General features: G+C 49.1%; 1 protein-coding gene across 1 annotated transcript in view; it reads left to right on the top strand.

Annotated features, from left to right (window-relative positions):
* ACAP3 (ArfGAP with coiled-coil, ankyrin repeat and PH domains 3) overlaps window positions 1-19,353 on the top strand; it is a 66,727-nt gene that overhangs the window by 24,162 nt on the left and 23,212 nt on the right. Inside the window, exons 2-7 of the mRNA XM_082295669.1 lie at window positions 7,927-7,984; window positions 10,954-11,073; window positions 11,537-11,590; window positions 15,247-15,305; window positions 16,657-16,840; window positions 19,122-19,166. Of these exons, the coding sequence (XP_082151795.1) occupies window positions 7,927-7,984; window positions 10,954-11,073; window positions 11,537-11,590; window positions 15,247-15,305; window positions 16,657-16,840; window positions 19,122-19,166 (520 nt within the window). The remainder of the gene's footprint in view (window positions 1-7,926; window positions 7,985-10,953; window positions 11,074-11,536; window positions 11,591-15,246; window positions 15,306-16,656; window positions 16,841-19,121; window positions 19,167-19,353) is intronic.

The following is a 19,353-nucleotide window of genomic DNA, read 5'->3' as shown; positions in this document are numbered from 1 at the left end:
TGTGTTTTCCAGCAAAATTGGCTTTTTTCCTTAACCTGATTAAGCAAGATAATTAGTCATGAGTGAGCGTCCCTGCACTCCAGCAGGGTGTGATGAGGACAGGGAGATAAACCTGCTCCAAGAGCTCAGGAAGGAGCTTTGTCCTCCTCCTCTGACAAGTTAAGCTGTTCTGTGGGAATTCCTTTCCCTGCTGGCATCACAAGAGCGGGCTGTGCCACCCCTGTGCCCAGCCTGTGCCTCAGAGAGGATTTCCAAGCAGCGCTGCCCTGTCCTGGGTGGAATCTGAAGTGTCACGGGGTGTTTCAAACCTCGCTTTGCTCTCCAGCAGCAGAGCCCTCAATTTTGGGGCTGGAAAAAAACAGAGAGAGAAAAAAAAAAAAAATCTTTGCTCTGGGGCTGGGAAAAAAAAGAGAAAAAAATAATCTTTGCAGCAGGAAAGGGCCAGCTGTGCATTCCCTGCCGAGGTGGACGCTGCTGACTCGGGCAGGAGCATCACATGTGGCAGCTTCCAGCAGAACTCCTCCGAATGTAGGTCAGGGTTTGTCTGGAGCTTTGTGCCGCTGCCTTGTCAGCACTGGAGGGGGTGTGAATAAATGCCTGGCAGTGTCGGGAGCGGTGCCTTTCATCGGCAGCGCTGCGAGGGTGTCACGGCTGTCATTAAGGGCAGTTCACAGCACGTGGAAGTGGCAGCGATGAGCTGGTGGTGATGACTCGCCCAAGTCATGCCAGAGGTGAGGACACAGCCCAGACTCCGCTCCGAGCCACCAGACAGCTCCCTGGCCAGCCCCACCCTTGGAATTTGGCATTGCCAGGCGTTTATCCCAGGCTGGTGGGCCGGGCTGTGATCTCCATCCCAAAGAACCGGATAAACATCGACTTTTCCTTTGTGCGAGCGGGGACTGAGGGAATTCCCTCCCCCAGCGCAGCCAGATGGGAGCTGGGGACAGGGATAAAAGGGGATAAATGACACGGGGACAAGGGAAAGGCTGCCTTTCCCGGGAATCTGAAGGGAGCGAATGAAGCTGCTCAGGAGCTTGACGAGGATGGGAGAGAGGAGGGAACAGCAGGCTCGGGAATGGTGGAGGGGCATTTTCCCTGATTTCCAGACCGGGATCTCATCTCCCAAGGATGGGGAAGGCAGGATTTCCCACTGATCCACAAAGAGAGAAGTGAAGCCTGTGCCCACTTGGACATTCTTTCATCTTTTTTGCTCATTAGTCTTTAAGCTCCATCAGCAACTTCGGGGGGAACCGAAAACTTCTAATTTCTATTCTCTGTGTTCTTTATCACCTGCACTTGGAGAACTTGATCCTTGTGGGTTCCTTCCAACTCCGGATATTCTTTAATTCGAATTTGCTGCTCTGGAACAGAATTTCAGCATTACTGAAGTGTCACTGCTCTTCCACCAAAATGAGTTTCAATCCAGCTTGCCTTGATCTTGCCATTGAAACTCCAAGCCAGGTTCTGAAGAGGATGAGTGGCGGTGTGGAAGAGCAAGGGCTAAGGATTGGGATTGCTGGGAATGTGATGGGGGAGCCTGGCTTGATTAGAATTGCTTGGAAATGGTGGCTGGTGGCTTTTAGAGGAGCAGGGGACAGGGCTGTGCCTGGCCCACGTGTGGCTGCTTGGGAGAAGCAGAAAAAACCCCTTTGCCCAGTTCTGGGTTGAGTCTTCCAACAGGAATCCGGTTTAAAACTGGGCCCAGGGCTGAGAGGACTTTTTTCTCTTTGAAGTTCAACAATTTGAGCCCCGTTTTTGTGCCTTAGTTGCCCCCTGAGCCATGAGCTGTGTGTGAAACACACAAGGCTCCATCTGTGTTTTCAGGGAGATTTGGATTCAGGAGTGGCTGGGATTCATGGAGGGAGTTCTGATCCAGGATTTCCCTTCATTCCCTTCCCAAATCCTCTTTTTCCAGGTGAGCTGGGAAGGCTGAGCTGCTGTTTGATGTCATTTCCCAGCTTCTTTTCTCCTTAAACTCCCATCTCCAATGTTATCCCAAATCCCCACTCCTCACCCTCACACACCTGTGGCCGAACTCATCCCCTGACCACTCCCCGGCCATTTCCAGGAGGAAAAAGCCATGGAAATCACCGGGAGGGTGTGGTTGCCATGGATACCGTCACCGTGGAGCCGTTGCCATGGTGATACTCCCATGGACAGAGATGCAAAGGGCGCTGATCCTTGGGAAGGAAGGAGGGAGAACTGTGGATACCAGAGGGCACAGGAGCCCTCAGATCGATATTTAGGGAGGTTCATAAATTATTCAAAACCACCTAAAACCCTAAAGAGCGACCTAAAAATCCAAAGAGTGGCGTTTACCTCATTTTACCTCCAAAAACAGCATCTGGCAGAAGACAAAGATAGGGAGGTGGAGCTTAAAATCCATAAAATTCATCCTCTTTTCCTTAAAGGAAAACATTTATTTGAGTTCCTGGAGAAAGTTGGGGCAGTTGGCAGCTGTCAGTGCCCTTGTCAGGCTGCTGATGGTTCTGGGAGAAGGAGCTGGATGAGAAATGCTTTGGTTTTGTGCCAAACCCCCCCTTTTTTATTTCAGGCAGAGCTCGTCTCACCGAGGCAGACGTTGGTTTCACTCTGTTTCAAATAGAAATCAGTCAGAAATAATAATAATAATAATAATAATAATAATAATAATAATAATAATGGTGGTAATAATAATGGTAGTAATATTTGCACACCCACAGGTCCCACCTCTGAGCATTTTGCCACTGCTACTTATGCTATTTATTAATCATCCTGAGTCTTTAACAGCAATAATGGGGCACAGAGTTGGTGGTAAAGCTCCCAGGGATGCTGTGGCCACCAGGAACAGGATCCAGGAGTTCCTGGCTTGTATCCTGACCTCTGGAAATGCCATGGCAATCACTCTGTGCCACGGAATTAACCGAGGGAGACCCTGAGCATCCCTGCAGTGCCACATCTTGTAGGGCCCTGAGTGGCCTGATTTGGGTTCAGCAGGGCTCCAGCTGCTCCAGGGGGGGATAAATAACATTTTCTGGGATCTGAGCATTCCAGGGGCTCCCTTCCAACCACATCAGGTTCACGCAGGAGCCTTTCCCTGGCCATGCAAGATGTTTCTGGGGGGAGCTGTCGCTGCAAGGCAGGGATCTGCTGTTTCCCTGGATCTGACAGTCATTCCTGCTGCTGCTGCTCACCCAGTGGGGTTTATCCCCCTCGGAATTCCTGGTGCAAGGAGGGATTTTTAGCAATTCCCCGCTCAGGTGTTGACGGGGCACAGCACGAGGTACAAAAGCTTTGAGTGCGGCGCTCCTGATTTATGATCCATCCAAAGGGGAGAGATTGGGATCCTGGGAACAGCTGGGAACAGCTGGGAACAGCTCAGGGGAGCTCCAACATCCCTCCTTTCCAGCTGGGAGAGGCTTTTATGGGAACACAGGAGTTGTAGGGGAGTGGTAACACCCTGTAGTAGTTGGCTCCCACGTGGGAGAGCCACAAATCAGCCGGAGCTGGCACTGACGCAGGAAGAGGGAGGGAAGCTCTCCGGAAGCATTCCTGCTCCTGCTGGAGGGATTTCTTCCCATTGACTGCCCTGGGAGCTGGCTGGGATCCCAGTGGGATGAGCTCACTTGGAGCTGTGAGGAGCTGGAGCTGCATTTGGGGGCAACTTTGGGAAGGAAAAAGCTCTGAGGTGCTTTTGAGCTGCAGCTCTGGGTGGTGACTGAGAGAGGTTTTGGGTATAAATGTGTGTTTAATTTTCTGTACAATTTTCTGTATATTTTTCCTGTACAGTTTTCTGCACAATTTTCTGTACAATTTTCTGTAAAAATGCTCATTTTAGGCACAAACGAGCCCTCCCCGCACACATTTCACCTGCTCTAACCTGCAGAAAACCCCTGTGTTTTCCTGACCATCAAAACCCCTCAGCCTCTGTATTATTTCTAAATTTCCCTGCCAGAAAAGTGAGGAAAACCAACAGCACTTCCCAAGGAGAACGAAGGGAATGGTTAATTAAGGCAGCTTTGACAGCTGGGAGGGTGAGTGGCCGATTTGAGAGCACTTAATAGTGGGAATTACACTTTTAATGCTTTTGTTTCCCATCTCCTGCTGGTTGCCAGAGGTAACGGAGCAATTTTAGGTCACGTTATTGCTTCTTAATCCCCGTTTTGGGGTTGGGTTTCGGCTGCTCTTCACGCGGGTGTTGGTGTCAGGGAACAAAGAAATGCCAAGCAAACCACGGCCGCGATTCCAGCCTGGAGGAAAAGCAGGAAAACGCAGCCAGGCCTCTCTGGCAATGTCTGCTGATTGCTTCATGCCTCAGCTGTGGTGAAAGGAGATCATTTCATGCTGAATTTATCCATGGAATCCATGGCCTTGGTCACCGGAGGATCCCCAGCTCCTGCCAGAGGTGGATTCCTCAGGGAGTGCTTGCAGTCTCCTTGGGAAGGGAGCCGATCAATGTAGGGATCAAGGCTCAGCTGATCCCAGCTTTGTTAGGCCTGATCATGGCTCCAGCCACCACCCAGCTCTTTTTAATGCTGTTACAGGAGTCAGAGGTGATGAAAATCCAACTAAAGAGAGATTTTGTGGCTGTGCTATCCCAGACCTGCACGCAGGGGGACATTTTCCCTTTGGTTTTGTCCATCCTTCTCTCCAAGCACAGCCTGTAAAATCCAGTTCTGGCCTCCCACACAGCCACAGCCTCAGCTCGATCAGTTTTCCAGGAATCCTTTGCCTGGATCGCTTTTGGGATGCAGCTGATTGGGATCCTGGTGCCTGGCTGGAACTGGGAGCAAGTCAGAGGAGGCATGAGGCAAATTCTGCTCTTAGAGCTCATTATTCCAATCCCCATGGGATAGAAAAACCTCTTCTGGTGAGATTTTTGTCCCGTCTGGTGGATTTTTGCCATTTCTGAGTGGCTTCTCTGAAGGATAAAGCAAAATGCACAATGTGGAGCCCTCTGGGCTGTGGGGAATCGCTGCTTTCTCTGGGCAAGGAAACTCAGAAGGGCTTTAGATGAGGCCAGGGATTGTTTTCCCTCCCCTCCTGCCGGAAAAAGGCCTGGCAAAGCTTCAGCAGGAAGAGCAGAGCATCAGGAAACACGCAGGGCACCCAGCCAGGACATGGCTCCAGCTGCTCTGGGGCTGCCCAGCTTTTTTTTTTTGGGGGGGTGAAAAGATCCAATTCTTGGCAGAATTGGATTCCTGCAGCTGGGAGAGGCTGTGCTGAGCATCCCTGAGTGCTCCTGAGCCTGGGCTTTGCTCAGGAGGCACAAATGCTGTGGCATGGGATGGCATGGGATGGGATGGGATGGGATGGGATGGGATGGGATGGGATAGGATGGGATGGGATGGGTGGGGAGCAGATGTGGATTCCCATTCCCAGATTCCTCCTGGATGGAGCAGCTCGGCAGTGCTGAGGTGGCATTAACTCATCCCTGAGGAGTCATTCCAGGTCCTCAGCCTGCTTGTGTAACTGGGAAGGCTCTGCCTTTCATCTCTGACACGCTGGGAGAGTGGTGGGAGGATTTAAATTTGGGAATGGAGCTGGCAGAGCCTTCAGCTTGCGAGCACTTGCACTGAAATCGTTATTCCTCAAGGAAAGCAGGATCAGTGGGCTCTGGAATTGAATCAGTGAGCAGGAAAAGGATATTTTTTCAACCCCCAAAACCCAGGGATGGATTTGGGCATGGTGTGCCCTTGAAGGGTGGGAAATCAGGTGTTGATCAAGTCCTGAGATGCAGAAAGAAAAATCCTTGGGCAGCAGGATCAGGTGTGTGGGAGGAGTTGGGATTGAATATTGGGGTCCTTTTCCAGCTTATCCCAAATGGAAGCATGGCTGCACTACCCCAGCCCCACCTCAGCCTCAGAATTCCTCTCCCCAAGGACTTCCTTTGGATATAAAAGTGTACCTGAAAAGGATAGATAAATGTCCCCCTTTGCTTCCTGGAACTCCATTACAGCCAAATTAATCCCTGGGATCTCTGCCCTTGGATTAAAACCCTTTGGAACCTTTCCCATCAAGCCCATACCCCAAATAAAAAGCTCCAATTTCATGCCCTCTTAGCCACAGCCCGTCGTGTTCACCCCTCAGCAGATCCCAGCCCCAAAAATGTCTCCCTCCTCCACGGAGTCCAAATATATCCACAGGCTGGGATAAAAATGGGGAGGAAATTATAGATGCTCTCTCCACCTCCTGGCAGGAAATCTGCTGCCAGCTTCCACAATGGCTGCTCCTGCTTCCCTGGAAAGAAAAGCATCCCCAGAAAAACCAGCTCTTCTCCTTTTTCAGGCTGGTTTTTGTGTCCAGCTATCAGCAGCACGAGGAAACCGAGTGGAAAAATTGGATCTGGCAACGAGAGTGCGATGCATGAAGGCACACGAGTCCCGAACCCCGGGAACAAAAATAGCTGGGAGAGGGGAAAAAGCCTGAAAGGAGCCTCTTTAATGATTCCTTTTCTTTCCAAAAGCTTTGCCCCGGGCACAGCCACGCTGCCTTTGTGTGGGGTGGCCATATGGGAGGCAGCGGAGAGGGAGCGCTGCGTTCTTCCAGGGAAAAAAAATCCCTTTTTTTGGCTGTGTTTTCCAAGGGCTGGTGGTGGCAGATCGATGGTGGCCAAAGCCCTGGGCACAGGGCCGGCTGGGCTCCAGCTTGGATTTCATTTTCCAGGGAGGCTGAGGGAGTTCAGGGCTCTGCTGGGGTTCTGGAGGCAGCTGGAGGAAAAAGAAGGGACAACCCAGGAGTTTTTCACTGGAGAATATTCCTGGGGTGAAGACACCCAGAGCCTCAGAGTTAGCATAAATCCTGATGGTTCCTTCTGCTGTTCCCTTGGATCGGGGGTGTCCTGTCCTTTTCCTGAGGGCAGGATCAGTTCATGTCCCTCTGAATCCCATCCCTCCCCTGCTGTCCCTGCAGCTGGCACATGCTCACCCTGGATTTTTTCAAACCCTGGCTGGAATATTTCAGGAAGCAACCTTTTAATTCCTGATCCCACAAACCTAAGAAGCTCCCTGCAGTCAAATTTGGATTTCAAATCCTTGGAGCAGGGGGGTGGTGGGAGGCTGACCACATTCCCAGGTGTGTGGTTAAAGAAATCCGTGTTCAAGTGCTCTGCCAGGGAACACTCTCAGGTTTGCAGGGACTCTGCTGGACTCTGGCCTCCCAAAAATCATTCCAGAACCACATTCCTGAGTCTGGGAATGCCTCCTGCAAGTGGCTGATGTCATGTTAATGTTTCACTGGGAGAGGGAGGCCCGGTGACCTTTGCAGCTGGGCTCTGACAGCTCCTCACTGTCACATCTGTCCGGTGGCGTGGAAAGGAAGCAGATCCCAGAATCCTGGAGCAGAGTTATCCCCATCCAAGCAAAGCCCCACGTGTGTGGAGGAGCCTTTTGGTGTTCAGTGGCCAAAGGGCTGCTCTGTTTGTGTTTGAGTGCTGGTTCCTGAGGTTTAAAGGTCATCATTCACCTCTTCAGGCAGAGGTACAGCCTGGAAATGGGGTTTGGTGAGGCTGGAACAGGGAATTTGTGCCTGATGGGAATGGATGGAGCAATGGTTCTCCCTGTGACAATTAGCACTGCTGGTAATTAGGAGAACGAAGCCACTCAGTGAGTTTGCTGGGGGTGTCTTCCCAACCCACCTGAATTTCTCTGTGGTGCTGACAGGAGATGGAATAATGGAATAATCTCCATCTCTTTCCCCATGCCTGGAATTCATTCCTGAGCCTTCCCCGGAGCGATTCAGCCCTGAGGTTTTGTAGCAGCAGGAAACATCCAAGTGGGAATGACGAGCCCCTCCTCCTGTCCACGCAGCCCTCAGCCCCTCTGATCCTTGCTCACCACTTCCTGGCCTCTTCCCCAGTCATCACAAGCCATCAATTAACGATTCCTCACTGCTAATTAATGATTCCTTGTTGCCAGTTAATGATTCCTCGTCGCTGTTTCGTTGCAGGGCAACCATCGATGAGGTGGAAACAGATGTGGTGGAGATCGAGGCAAAGCTCGACAAGGTGAGGGCACTTTGGGGTCTGAGGGGGACTGGTGAGTCCCTGCTCAGCAAGAACATCCCTGCAGGGTCTCCCCTAAAACCTGAGCCCATAAATCGATGTTTAACACCCCAGGCTTGTCCCCAGGCCTGGCAGGGCACCTCTGAGTTGGGACAGGAGCACCAGCCAGACCTGCTGGTGAATATTGACCTCCTCGCCCTGCTCCTGCATCCCAGAGGACTCTCACTGCCCTGGGCAGTTCTTCCAGTGCTGGCTGTCCCCTCTCCACCCTCCTGCCTGTGACATTGTGTGGGGTGGGAGGTGTTTGGTGTCCTCACGGGGACCCAAGGGCCCCACTGCAGCTGCAGCCCCATTGCAGGTGTTTGGTGTCCTCACGGGGACCCAAGGGCCCCACTGCAGCTGCAGCCCCATTGCAGGTGTTTGGTGTCCTCACGGGGACCCAAGGGCCCTGCTGTTCAACCACTCTCTGGGATGTGACACTGGAAATGCCCTCTGAGGGACCAGTCTGGCCATTTTGCATTAGGCTGGTGATTCTTTACACCCAGTTTTTAGCTTGTGCTGGAAGTTGGCTTTTCCACCCCCGCTCCTCCTCGTCTGAGATGTTGTTTCTTAACAAAAATAGAAAGAAACGAAGGAGAGGAGCCAGAAGAGCTGCTGGCTTTTTATCTGAGATTCCCCACAGCCCGTGTCTGAGGGAGAAATGAGCTGTGTGGAAGCCACAAGCCCTAGGCAAGGCTGTGTCCTATAAAACCTATTTACTCATCAAGCTGCTGGGAGTGCTTTGTCTGCACTGGTGGCACTGGGGAGGCTGCAGAGGGATTTGGGTTCCCTAAAGAGAGCAGGGGGTGAAAACTGCTCTGATTGTGGCACAGTGCCCTGCAGGGAGGGGATGTGGAGTGCCAGGAACAATCCTGGAGCCAGGAGGATGGAGCTGGAAGTGCAGGAGTCACTGTCAGCCCGGGGCCAGGGCAGTGGGGCTGGGATTTGCAGCTGGAGAACCACTGGAGCTCAAATTAATTCCTCTGAGGGTAACTTCGGACCAGATTCAATCATTCCCATTCCTAATAAATCCTAATAAATCATTCCCATTCCTAATAAATCAGCCTGGGATGGCCCAGCTCCTCTCCTGTGTGAGATGCCCAGGGCAGCCTTTCCAGGTGGGAATGTTAGTCCCAAAGAGCTGCCAGGACTGGCCTGACAAAGCCTGACTTTACTCTGCCTTTTCCTGTGCCCCCAAGCCCTTGGTTTATCAATTATTATCTTTTATCACCTGTTTAACTGGGGGTAAAACAGTGGCAATGATTCAGCCAGAGATTTCCTACATTTTATCCCATTTCCACTGCTCCCTTGGGATTGGGATTTTGCTGGCTGGCCCTGAGCTCCTGGGGACACAGCCTTGGCCACAGGGCTTTGTTTGCAGAGGTGCTCTGGAAGCTGCCACGTTGCAGGAGAGGCTGGATTTCCTTTCCAGAGGCTCCATCCAAATCCCGAGTGCAGTCTGGGCTCCAGATGTGAAGGAACTGCAGCTGTTTGCTTTTCTTCCCGGGGTTTGGAGGGGATCTTGCGATTGCAGGGGCAGGGGAGGGTGTGAGAGAGAAGGCTGGAGGTTCAGATGGGCCACGTGTGACCCCAGATATTTTTATTTATGCACTCAGATCTGCTCAGCTGTGCTTTTACAGAGCTTGTTCTGCAATGCAGACAGAGCAGACCCCAAAATAAACCCCAAAGCCCCGGGGCTGCAGGAACAGAACAAACCCCAAGCCCCAAACCAGCACACGGGGCTTTGGCATCCAACCAAAGCGGAGAGCTCCTCGTTCCCAGCCTGTAGGTGAGGCTGGCTGGCAGGAAAAAGCCCCCATTTTTCATTAGGAAAACGAATATCCCTAAAAAGCTGCTGGGTTTTGAGGATGTAAAATATTGTTTTTCATTATCAGCAGCAAGTTTTCCACTTAATTCAGGAGCCCAGGACAGGGATGAGGTAAAGCAAACAAAACCAACCAACCCCAAAAACATTTTCTCAGTGGGCAGCCCTTGCTGTTGCAAATATCCTTTGGTTTATGGGTTTATCTTTAGGTTGTTTTACAAGGAGCTTGGTCTGAAAGGAGAGAGGCCAATGGCCAAGAATTCCAAGCTAAAGCTCCACTCCCAGTTTGCTGTGGAAGTCTGGGAATGTTCCCTGCAGCTGTTAAATTATCCAGAGTTAATAAAGGCTGTCTGGGGATGGGTGCCTGGTGCTGCAGCAAATTCCAGAGGGGGAAGCTACCCCGTTTTTCCCTGGTGACATCCCTATAAAAAGGCTCTTCCCAGGTCCATCTGAAAGGCTGCACCAGGTCCCAGAGGTGGAATTCCTCCCAGCAAAGATTCCTGGAGCTGCAGGAATGTGGGAAATATTTCATTAATCTGCAATCCTGATGGTTTAAGCTGTGAGGGAGCTCGGATTGGCACTGTCTGCTCACAGCTGGGGTGGGTTAAGCAGATGAATAAAGGAAAACAGGATAGAAAAGCTGAATTCTGGCTTCCTGTCACTCCTAGGTAAGAGCAGGACCAGTACACGCCAGTACACACCAGTACAACAGTCAGCTGGGCTCTGATTGATGCTCCCAAAGAGATTTTTAGGCAGCTTTTCCCTTCCTCTGAGCACCAAGGAGTCAATCCTGGATCCTCCCTGGCCCATCTGTGTGATCAGGTTCCTTTCATGATGGACCAAGCAGGAGAAACCCCCTGGAAAAAACGGGCTGCTGGATCCATCTGCCCTCAGGGGAGAGCCTGGGCCTGCTGTCCCAAAGTGACAAGTGGCATGTGGACAGCAGGACATGCCCTGGGGTGGGATTTGCATCCCTGCTCCTGCTGGTGAAGGTTCCCAGCACAGCAGGAATGGGAAGGGTGTTTGCCCCAAAGCTCTGGGGTTGATGTGGGACAAACCCAGGCTGGTTCAATCCCAGTGCTGAGCCTGTCCCTGTGTCCCCGTGCAGCTGGTGAAGCTCTGCAGTGGCATGATCGAGGCTGGCAAGGTCTACATCACCACCAACAAGCACTTTGTCAGCGGGGTGCGGGACCTGTCGCAGCAGTGCAAGAAGGATGAGATGATTTCGGTGAGTTTGGGGTGGGGCAGGGGGCACAGGGAGGGCTGGGGGTTGCTCAGATCCCTGCTGCTGGCAATGGATCCAATGGATCACAAATCCAAGCCCCTTCTGCTGCTTAAGCAGCCACTTAAAATGAGATTTTACGCTTGGAGGGATGCAGAGGCTGTCTGAGAACACCAAGCTGGAAGGTCAGGGTGAGATGCACGATTTGCAGGCAGATGCAGACTTTGAGGAAGGTTGTGGGAATCTAGGTCAGTGAGCATCTGGGATTTGGGAGGTAACCAGCCCACGCAGGCACACGTGGATCTGGGCTCTGGACTGGCAAGGACAGGTTCAAATGGCTCCAAAACCTCCCTGCCAAGCAGCAGAGGCTCCTCAGAGCCTTCCTGAGCCTCTCCTGAACCCCTGGCAGTGAGGGGCAGCTGCTTCTCTTCATTGCCACTTCACCTTTTTTTTGGTTTTGTTTTTGCAGGAGTGCCTGGAGAAATTCGGGGACAGCCTGCAGGAAATGATCAATTATCACATGGTAAGGGGCTGCTTCCTCCTGTCCCCTCGGGTGCTGGTGGCACTGCTGATGTCCCCTGTGTTTGCCATTTGGGCTCCTGGAAGGGTGACAAAACCCCTTCATAAAGGAAGAGGATGATTCACCAAAGTCCTGCACTGCAGAATTTTTTCTTCTTCTTTTTGGGCAGCAGAGGGGTTTGTAGCGAGGACACACAGGGGCCTGAGGAGGATTTTGGGGCAGATTTGGGATAGATTCTGGAGCCTGGCATCCAAATTAGTGGCATCAGGCCATGGGTGAGGGTGTGGAGGGGTCAAACTGGGAGTCCAGCACTGCTCAGGGGATCTTGGGTGCTGAAGGATTTTAACACGCAGGACCTGTTAATCCTGCCCTGAGATCAAAGCAGCGAAATTCCCACACAATAACTCTTCCTTCACTCATCAACACAGCCCCAGGAGTTCCAAATCTGGCCTTTCTCCACCCCAAAACCTCCTGGAGAAAGGAAGGTGCCTCGCTCTGGGTGGCTCCAAAGCTGCAATTTGAAGTCTGTGCCTGTGAGAGCCTGAAGCAGAAGTGCTTTAAAGTGCAGGAGCTGCAGGGTGTCAGCTCTGCCTGACCCACTTCTGCCCACGAGGGCCCTGTCAGAGCCCATTAGGCTCTGGGATGCAACAAACCCACTGCAGCTGGAGGAGAAGCTGCACCAAGTCCCTTTCATTATTTCATGAGGCAGGTGGAAAGGCTTTTTTCCCAGGATAAAAGCGCCAGGGGATGCACGTGCAGCTCTGCCAGGGCCGGGGGGATTTGGGAGCAAACAGCAAATTTTTGTGGTGGTGTGAGGAGAATAAATGGGAGTGAATAAATGAGTGTCAGCAGCAGAGAAAACCCTGATTTTCTTCCATAAGACCTTCCTTCCAAGGAGCACCTGAAGCCCTGAGAAGCTCCCCCTTCATCCCAGGGATCCCATTCCAGCTGCAGCCCAGCCCTGAGGAAGCAGCCCCAGCCAGGAACCTCTGGATGCGAAAAATCTGCAAGTGCAGCTTCCCCTGAAGTGGGAATTGTTTTTCCCTCAGCAGGAGGATCCTTCCCAGAGCTGGGAATTCCCAGCTGATCTGGGACCCTTCCCCTGTCCCCCACTGTGGCTCAGGAGCTCTCCCAAGCAGTGTCTCCCTGCCACCACCACACGCCCAGGGGGGATATTCCCAAATCCTGCCTTTCCCAGCCTTGGGAGAGCACAGCAGAGCAAATCCTACTCCAGGAAATGGCTTTGGAATGACTTCAGCTGCATCCCCAGCCCTTTCCAGGGGTTCAGGGAGTTATTTTTAGTGCCTGCTGCTGTCTCCTGAGCGTGTGAGTGTGTCTGTGCGTGTGTCTGGCTCATCCAAGGATCTCAGCTGTGGAATGGATGTCGGAGCTTCGCTCCAGGAATGTTTCCAGGACAGTATGTACAACTGGAACCAGTTAAAAAGAAAGGGAAAATATCCTCCCCCCCACCAAAAAAAAATCAGTTGTTCTACAATTTTGTTGCCAGAGCACGGGGCCTGCTTCAGACTCAGCAAAATCCAAGCTTGGAGCTTCTGGAATGTGGAAATAAACATGCAGAGCTCTGGAGAATTCCCACTTTTTCTTCTCCTTTCAATGCACCGAGAGGAATAAACACCAAAGGCACCTGAGAGGGCAGGTGACAGGAGCTGGAGTCGGTGTCCTCTGCCTTTTTTGGGTCCTTTTAGCCCCATTTCTTCCCTCCATTTTGAACTTTTCCTGGCAGCTTTGTCATTCCCACCTCACAGAGGGATCTGTGTCCCCAGCAGCTGGATTTGGATCCAGCCTGAGCCATTCCCAAAGCAGCCACACACTCCCAGGGAACTCCTGAGTGCTCAGGAAGGTGGGATCCAAGATTTCCTGGGCTGCTTCTCCTTAGGATTTCAGGGCTCCTGGCCTTGGCTGGTTGTGCTTTTCTGGGAATGGCTTTGTAGGGAATGTCAGGCAGCTCAGGTGGGTGATGGAGATGCAGGAAGAGGTCCAGGAATGAATTTTTCCAGCTGGCTGTGATTGGAGTAGGGACCTGGGAATGGCACTGCCCTGGAGCCCCTGAGGATGAGTTCCTGTCACATCCCACCGTGCTGATCCAGGGGAAAAATATCCTTCCAAAGCCTGGGACCTTCGGCTTCCCGGGATGTTCTGTTCAGGGACAGAAGGAATTTCCTGCCGATCCAATGCTGACCTCTGCAGGTGGAGGTCCTGGTTCCAGGCAGATTCCAGGCGGGATGAGCAGCATGGATTTGCCACCAGCCTTTGGATCTCCGGTGTCTCCCATCCTGATTTTAGGCTCGAAATTCCAGGGATAACGCCCTGAGCTTGCTTTCATTTCTTGAAATTCCTGCCCCTAACAAGCCCAGGTTTGGATTGATCCCGTGGCCTCCGAAACCTGGGAAAGGGGAATGTAGGATCCAGGTTTTTAATGCTGTTGGGGGGGAAGGATGGGAATTCCCTTCTCCCATCCTGCCCCTCCTTAGGCACAGCTGTGGCTGAGTCATGGACCTCAGCAAAGGGAAGGAGGGTGGGGTGAGATTTTGGGCTGGAAAATCTGAAAACCGACGGATTTGTTCCAAGTCTGGCCGGGAAAGGAGGGAAAGCCGAGGGTTGGGTTTTATGTTTGAAACTTTAGCTCTTAAAACTCGATTTATTTATGCTGAAAATTGAATGGAGGGCACGCTTGGAAATGTTCCCCTGGAGATTTTGTCTGGCGAAATCAGGGATGAAGGAATTAAAGGGATATGGGGTCACAGGGGGGTGTGGAACACAGGCAGGAAAGGGGTGTTCCTTACCTGGAATTCCCTCAGGAACCACTCTAATCCCTGCTCCAGGTGCTCTGACAGGAGCAGGGAGAGGAGGATTGACAGAGCAGGAGGTGGAGAAATACAAATGTAAATATAAATAAATGTAAATATAAACAAAGCTTATTTATAATTTTATAATACATCTAATTTTTTTTATTCATATATTTAGATTTAGATTTATATGTTTACATTTATTTATTCATACGTTTATATTATTTTATAATACAAACCCAAATACAAATAAATAGGTGTAAAGGAAGGGGCTTGGAAGGATTTATTTGGCAAAAGAGAGTAAAATTTAAGAGGTTTTTAAGAACTCGGCCTCTGTACCGTGCACTGGACCCCTCACCCGAGCTCCCAGCGTGTTTTTGGCTCTTCCCTCCTTCCCTGGATGCAGCGCTGAGGCTCCAGTGCCCTCCTCCGGCAAAATGAGGAATTCGGGATGGGATTGATGCTTCCAAACGAGGAATTCGGGATGGGAATGACGCCTCAAAACGAGGAATTCGAGCCTCGGGATTGAGCCCTCGCAACAGGGATGTAAAGGGAGCAGCTCCTCCAAACGCTCTGCTTGTGGAGGTGTGATGGTGGCACCTCATCCCTGTGAGGGTCAGAGCCCCGGGTGGGAATTCTGCAGGAATTCTGCAGGAATTCGACACCTGGGAATGCTGCAGCTGTGGGAAAAGTCGTGATTTGTTATGACCAAGTGATGGACACCACAAAGCCCTGGAGTTTTCGGAGTCCCTCACACGGAAGCTCCTCAAGAGCTGCTCATGAATTTTCTGACTCCTCAGTGTTTCCACGTTGCAAAATAATTGACTTTTTTCCCCCTCTCCTTCCTTCCAGATCCTGTTTGATCAGGCCCAGAGGTCAGTCCGGCAGCAGCTGCACAATTTTGTCAAAGAGTGAGTATTTGTATTTTCCCTTCGGTCTTCAGCTTCCTGAGCTCCCATTCCACGTGTCCTGGGTGTGCTGGGAGCAGAACCACAACCTCCCTGCAGGGCTGATCCTCCAAAAAAAGAATAAATAAACCAAAAAAAAAAAAAACAAAATTGATAATAAAACCAAACCAATAATAAAAATAAAATAAAAAATATCTTCCCTACCAACTCTCTGAAGAAAGATTTGATTTAATCTGGAGTTTCTCCAGCTGGACACGATGGGCTGAGCTGGGATCCCACTGGCACCTGGGGCCTGCCCACAGCCTCACTGCCCCTCTCGATGCTTTATTCTCATTTTTCTAACCCCCATTTCTAACCCTCATTTCTCCCCATTTCTAACCCTCATTTCTAACCCCCATTTCTCCCCATTTCTAACCCTCATTTCTCCTCATTTCTAACCCTCATTTCTAACCCTCATTTCTAACCCTCATTTCTCCCCATTTCTAACCCTCATTTCTAACCCTCATTTCTCCCCATTTCTAACCCTCATTTCTCCCCATTTCTAACCCTCATTTCTAACCCTCATTTCTCCCCATTTCTAACCCTCATTTCTCCCCATTTCTCCTCATTTCTAACCCTCATTTCTCCTGATTTCTCCCCATTTCTAACCCCCATTTCTCCCCATTTCTAACCCTCATTTCTAACCCCCATTTCTCCCCCCCATTTCTCCCCATTTCTCCTCGTTTCTAACCCTCCTTTCTCCCCATTTCTAACCCCCATTTCTAACCCCCCTTTCTCCCCATTTCTAACCCTCCTTTCTCCCCATTTCTAACCCTCATTTCTCCCCATTTCTAACCCCCATTTCTAACCCCCATTTCTAACCCCCATTTCTAACCCCCATTTCTAACCCCCATTTCTCCCCATTTCTAACCCCCATTTTTCCCCATTTCTAACCCCCATTTCTCCCCCCCATTTCTCCCCATTTCTAACCCTCATTTCTCCTCGTTTCTAACCCTCCTTTCTCCCCATTTCTCCCCCCCATTTCTAACCCTCCTTTCTCCCCATTTCTAACCCTCATTTCTTACCCTCATTTCTTACCCTCATTTCTAACCCTCATTTCTCCTGATTTCTCCCCATTTCTCCCCCCCCATTTCTCCCCCCCCATTTCTCCCCCCCATTTCTCCCCATTTCTCCCCATTTCTCCCCCCCATTTCTCCCCATTTCCCCCCATTTCTAACCCTCATTTCTCCCCATTTCTAACCCTCATTTCTCCCCCCCATTTCTCCCCATTTCTCCCCATTTCTCCCCCCCCATTTCTCCCCATTTCTCCCCATTTCTCCCCATTTCCCCCCCATTTCTCCCTCCCTGGCCCCAGGGACGTGAGGAAGTTCAAGGAGACCAAGAAGCAGTTCGACAAGGTGCGGGAGGACATGGAGATCTCGCTGGTGAAGAACGCCCAGGCGCCCCGGCACAAGCCCCACGAGGTGGAGGAGGCCACGGGCACCCTGAGCATCACCAGGAAATGTTTCAGGCACCTGGCCCTGGATTATGTGCTGCAGGTGGGTAAATGTTGCCCTCTCAGGAGTGCTCAGGATGGGATTTTGTTCTTTAAAACGCTGTGGTCGTGGAATATTCGGAGCTGTGAGGGTTCAGAGTGCAGCTCCCACGCAGGGATCAAGCCCCCAGCCTTGGCTTTAGCAGCACCCTGCAGCTGAGAGGAGAAGTTTTCATTGTTTTACCTCAGTAAGAGAAATCAAGAGAAAATTCTCTTTATTTCAGTCAGAGAAATTCTAGTCCCTCACACAATTTCGAATTTAATTTCTATTCAGTTTCTATTTCATTTCGAATTTAATTTCTATTCAATTCCTATTTAATTTCAAATTTAATTTCTATTCAATTTCTATTTAATTTCGAATTTAGTTTCTATTCAATTCCTATTTAATTTTGAATTTAATTTCTATTTAATTTCAAATTTAATTTCTATTCAATTCCTATTTAATTTCGAATTTAGTTTCTATTCAATTCCTATTTAATTTCAAATTTAATTTCTATTCAATTTCTATTTAACTTCAAATTTAATTTCTATTCAATTCCTATTTCATTTCGAATTTAATTTCTATTCAATTCCTATTTCATTTCGAATTTAGTTTCTATTCAGTTTCTATTTCGAATTTAATTTCTATTCAATTTCTATTTAATTTCGAATTTAGTTTCTATTCAATTCCTATTTAATTTCAAATTTAATTTCTATTTAATTTCTCTTTAATTTTGAATTTAATTTCTATTCAGTTTCTATTTAATTTCGAATTTAATTTCTATTCAACTTCTATTTAATTTCGAATTCAATTTCTATTCAATTCCTACTTAATTTCGAATTTAATTTCTATTCAATTTCTATTTAATTTCGAATTTAGTTTCTATTCAACTTCTATTTAATTTCTAATTCAATTTCTATTCAATTTCTATTTAATTCCGAATTCAATTTCTATTCAATTCCTACTTAATTTCGAATTTAATTTCTATTCAATTTCTCTTTAATTTTGAATTTAATTTCTATTCAGTTTCTATTTAATTTCAAATTCAATTTCTATTCAGTTTCTATTTAATTTCAATTTAATTTCTATTCAACTTCTATTTAATTTCTAATTTAATTTCTATTCAATTCCTATTTCATTTTGAATTCAATTTCTATTCAGTTTCTATTTAATTTCTATTCAATTTCTATTCAATTTCTATTTAATTTCGAATTTAATTCCTATTCAATTTCTATTCAATTTCTATTTAATTTCTATTCAATTTCTATTTAATTTCTATTCAATTCCTATTTCATTTCGAATTCAATTTCTATTCAATTCCTATTTCATTTCGAATTCAATTTCTATTCAATTTCTATTTCATTTCTATTCAGTTTCTACTTAATTTCGAATTTCATTTCTACTTTATTTCGAATTCCATTTCTATTTATTTCTATTTAATTCCTAGTGCAGCAGCCCTCACTCACTTCCCCCTGAACGGTCGGGCTTTGGGGGTTTTTCCAGTCATTTTTTGGAATCATTCCTAGGTTTTTTTGTGCTCTCAGGCAGTGATTGAGCAGAGAAGCTCAGTGCTGATCCCTGGCTGTCCCCTCTGGCTGCCACTCAGGCCAGCTGGTGGAACTTTCTGGCTTGTCCCTGGTGTCCCAAGCTCTGGGGGTAGAAGGGCCACGCTGTCCCCTCGAAGGATAAATCATTTGTATTTTCCATTTTGCCTTTGGACATGAATGCAAGGCCTCATTGTAGGATGCTCCCTGCATTTCTCCCACTGAAAACCAGGAATTCCTGGATTCTGCTGATCCATGGGGAGGCTGGCCCAGTGCGAGGTGTCACCTTAAATCCACCAGTTTTGAAATGTATAGATGTGAATTTATCCAGGTATCCTTTGGTGTTTAATTAAAGTCTTAAGACATGAATTTATCCAGGTATCTTTTGGTTTTTAATTCAAGTTTTTTAGTGAGTGAGGGGAGTTATTTTGTTCTTTTAAATCTGAAATATGGGGCCTGCTGGAAGAAATCTGTGATTGATATATTGAATATTCCCCTCACTGGGGCAAGGTTTGGGTACAGACACAGATCCAGCAGTGATTTTAACCCATCCAGGTGAGAAAATCCACCTGTTCTGCATTTATTCCACCTTTTTATCCCACCTGGAACTCACCAGAACTGACCTTTCAGACACTTTCCGTGTGGAATTGTTTGGATTGGTTTGGAATAATTTGTGATTGATTTCTGAGGCTTTCTCAGTGAATTTGGGAGACTTCCAGGCTGGATTTGCTGCTGAAAATGTCTTGCTTTTCCCCCCACAGATCAACGTGCTGCAAGCCAAGAAGAAATTTGAGATCCTGGATGCGGTAAGAGCCCTGTGGGTGCCCTCAGTGGCTGCAGGAAAGGGCAGCCCTGGAGCCCTGGCACTGCCCTGGGGGTGCAGGAATGCCAAAAAGAGGAGCTGGAGCAGCTCCCCAGGGAGCAAATCCAGCCCTGGATGGGATTTTCAGGGTGGAGGACGCTGCTTTCCCTGCTTTGTGCCCACAACAAGGA

This window comes from Coloeus monedula (assembly GCF_965178545.1).
Source record: "Coloeus monedula genome assembly, chromosome: 22".
NCBI classification, from domain to species: Eukaryota; Metazoa; Chordata; class Aves; order Passeriformes; family Corvidae; genus Coloeus; species Coloeus monedula.
Note: the sequence above shows the minus strand (reverse complement) of the source record. Positions and strands in the feature narration are given on the sequence as shown.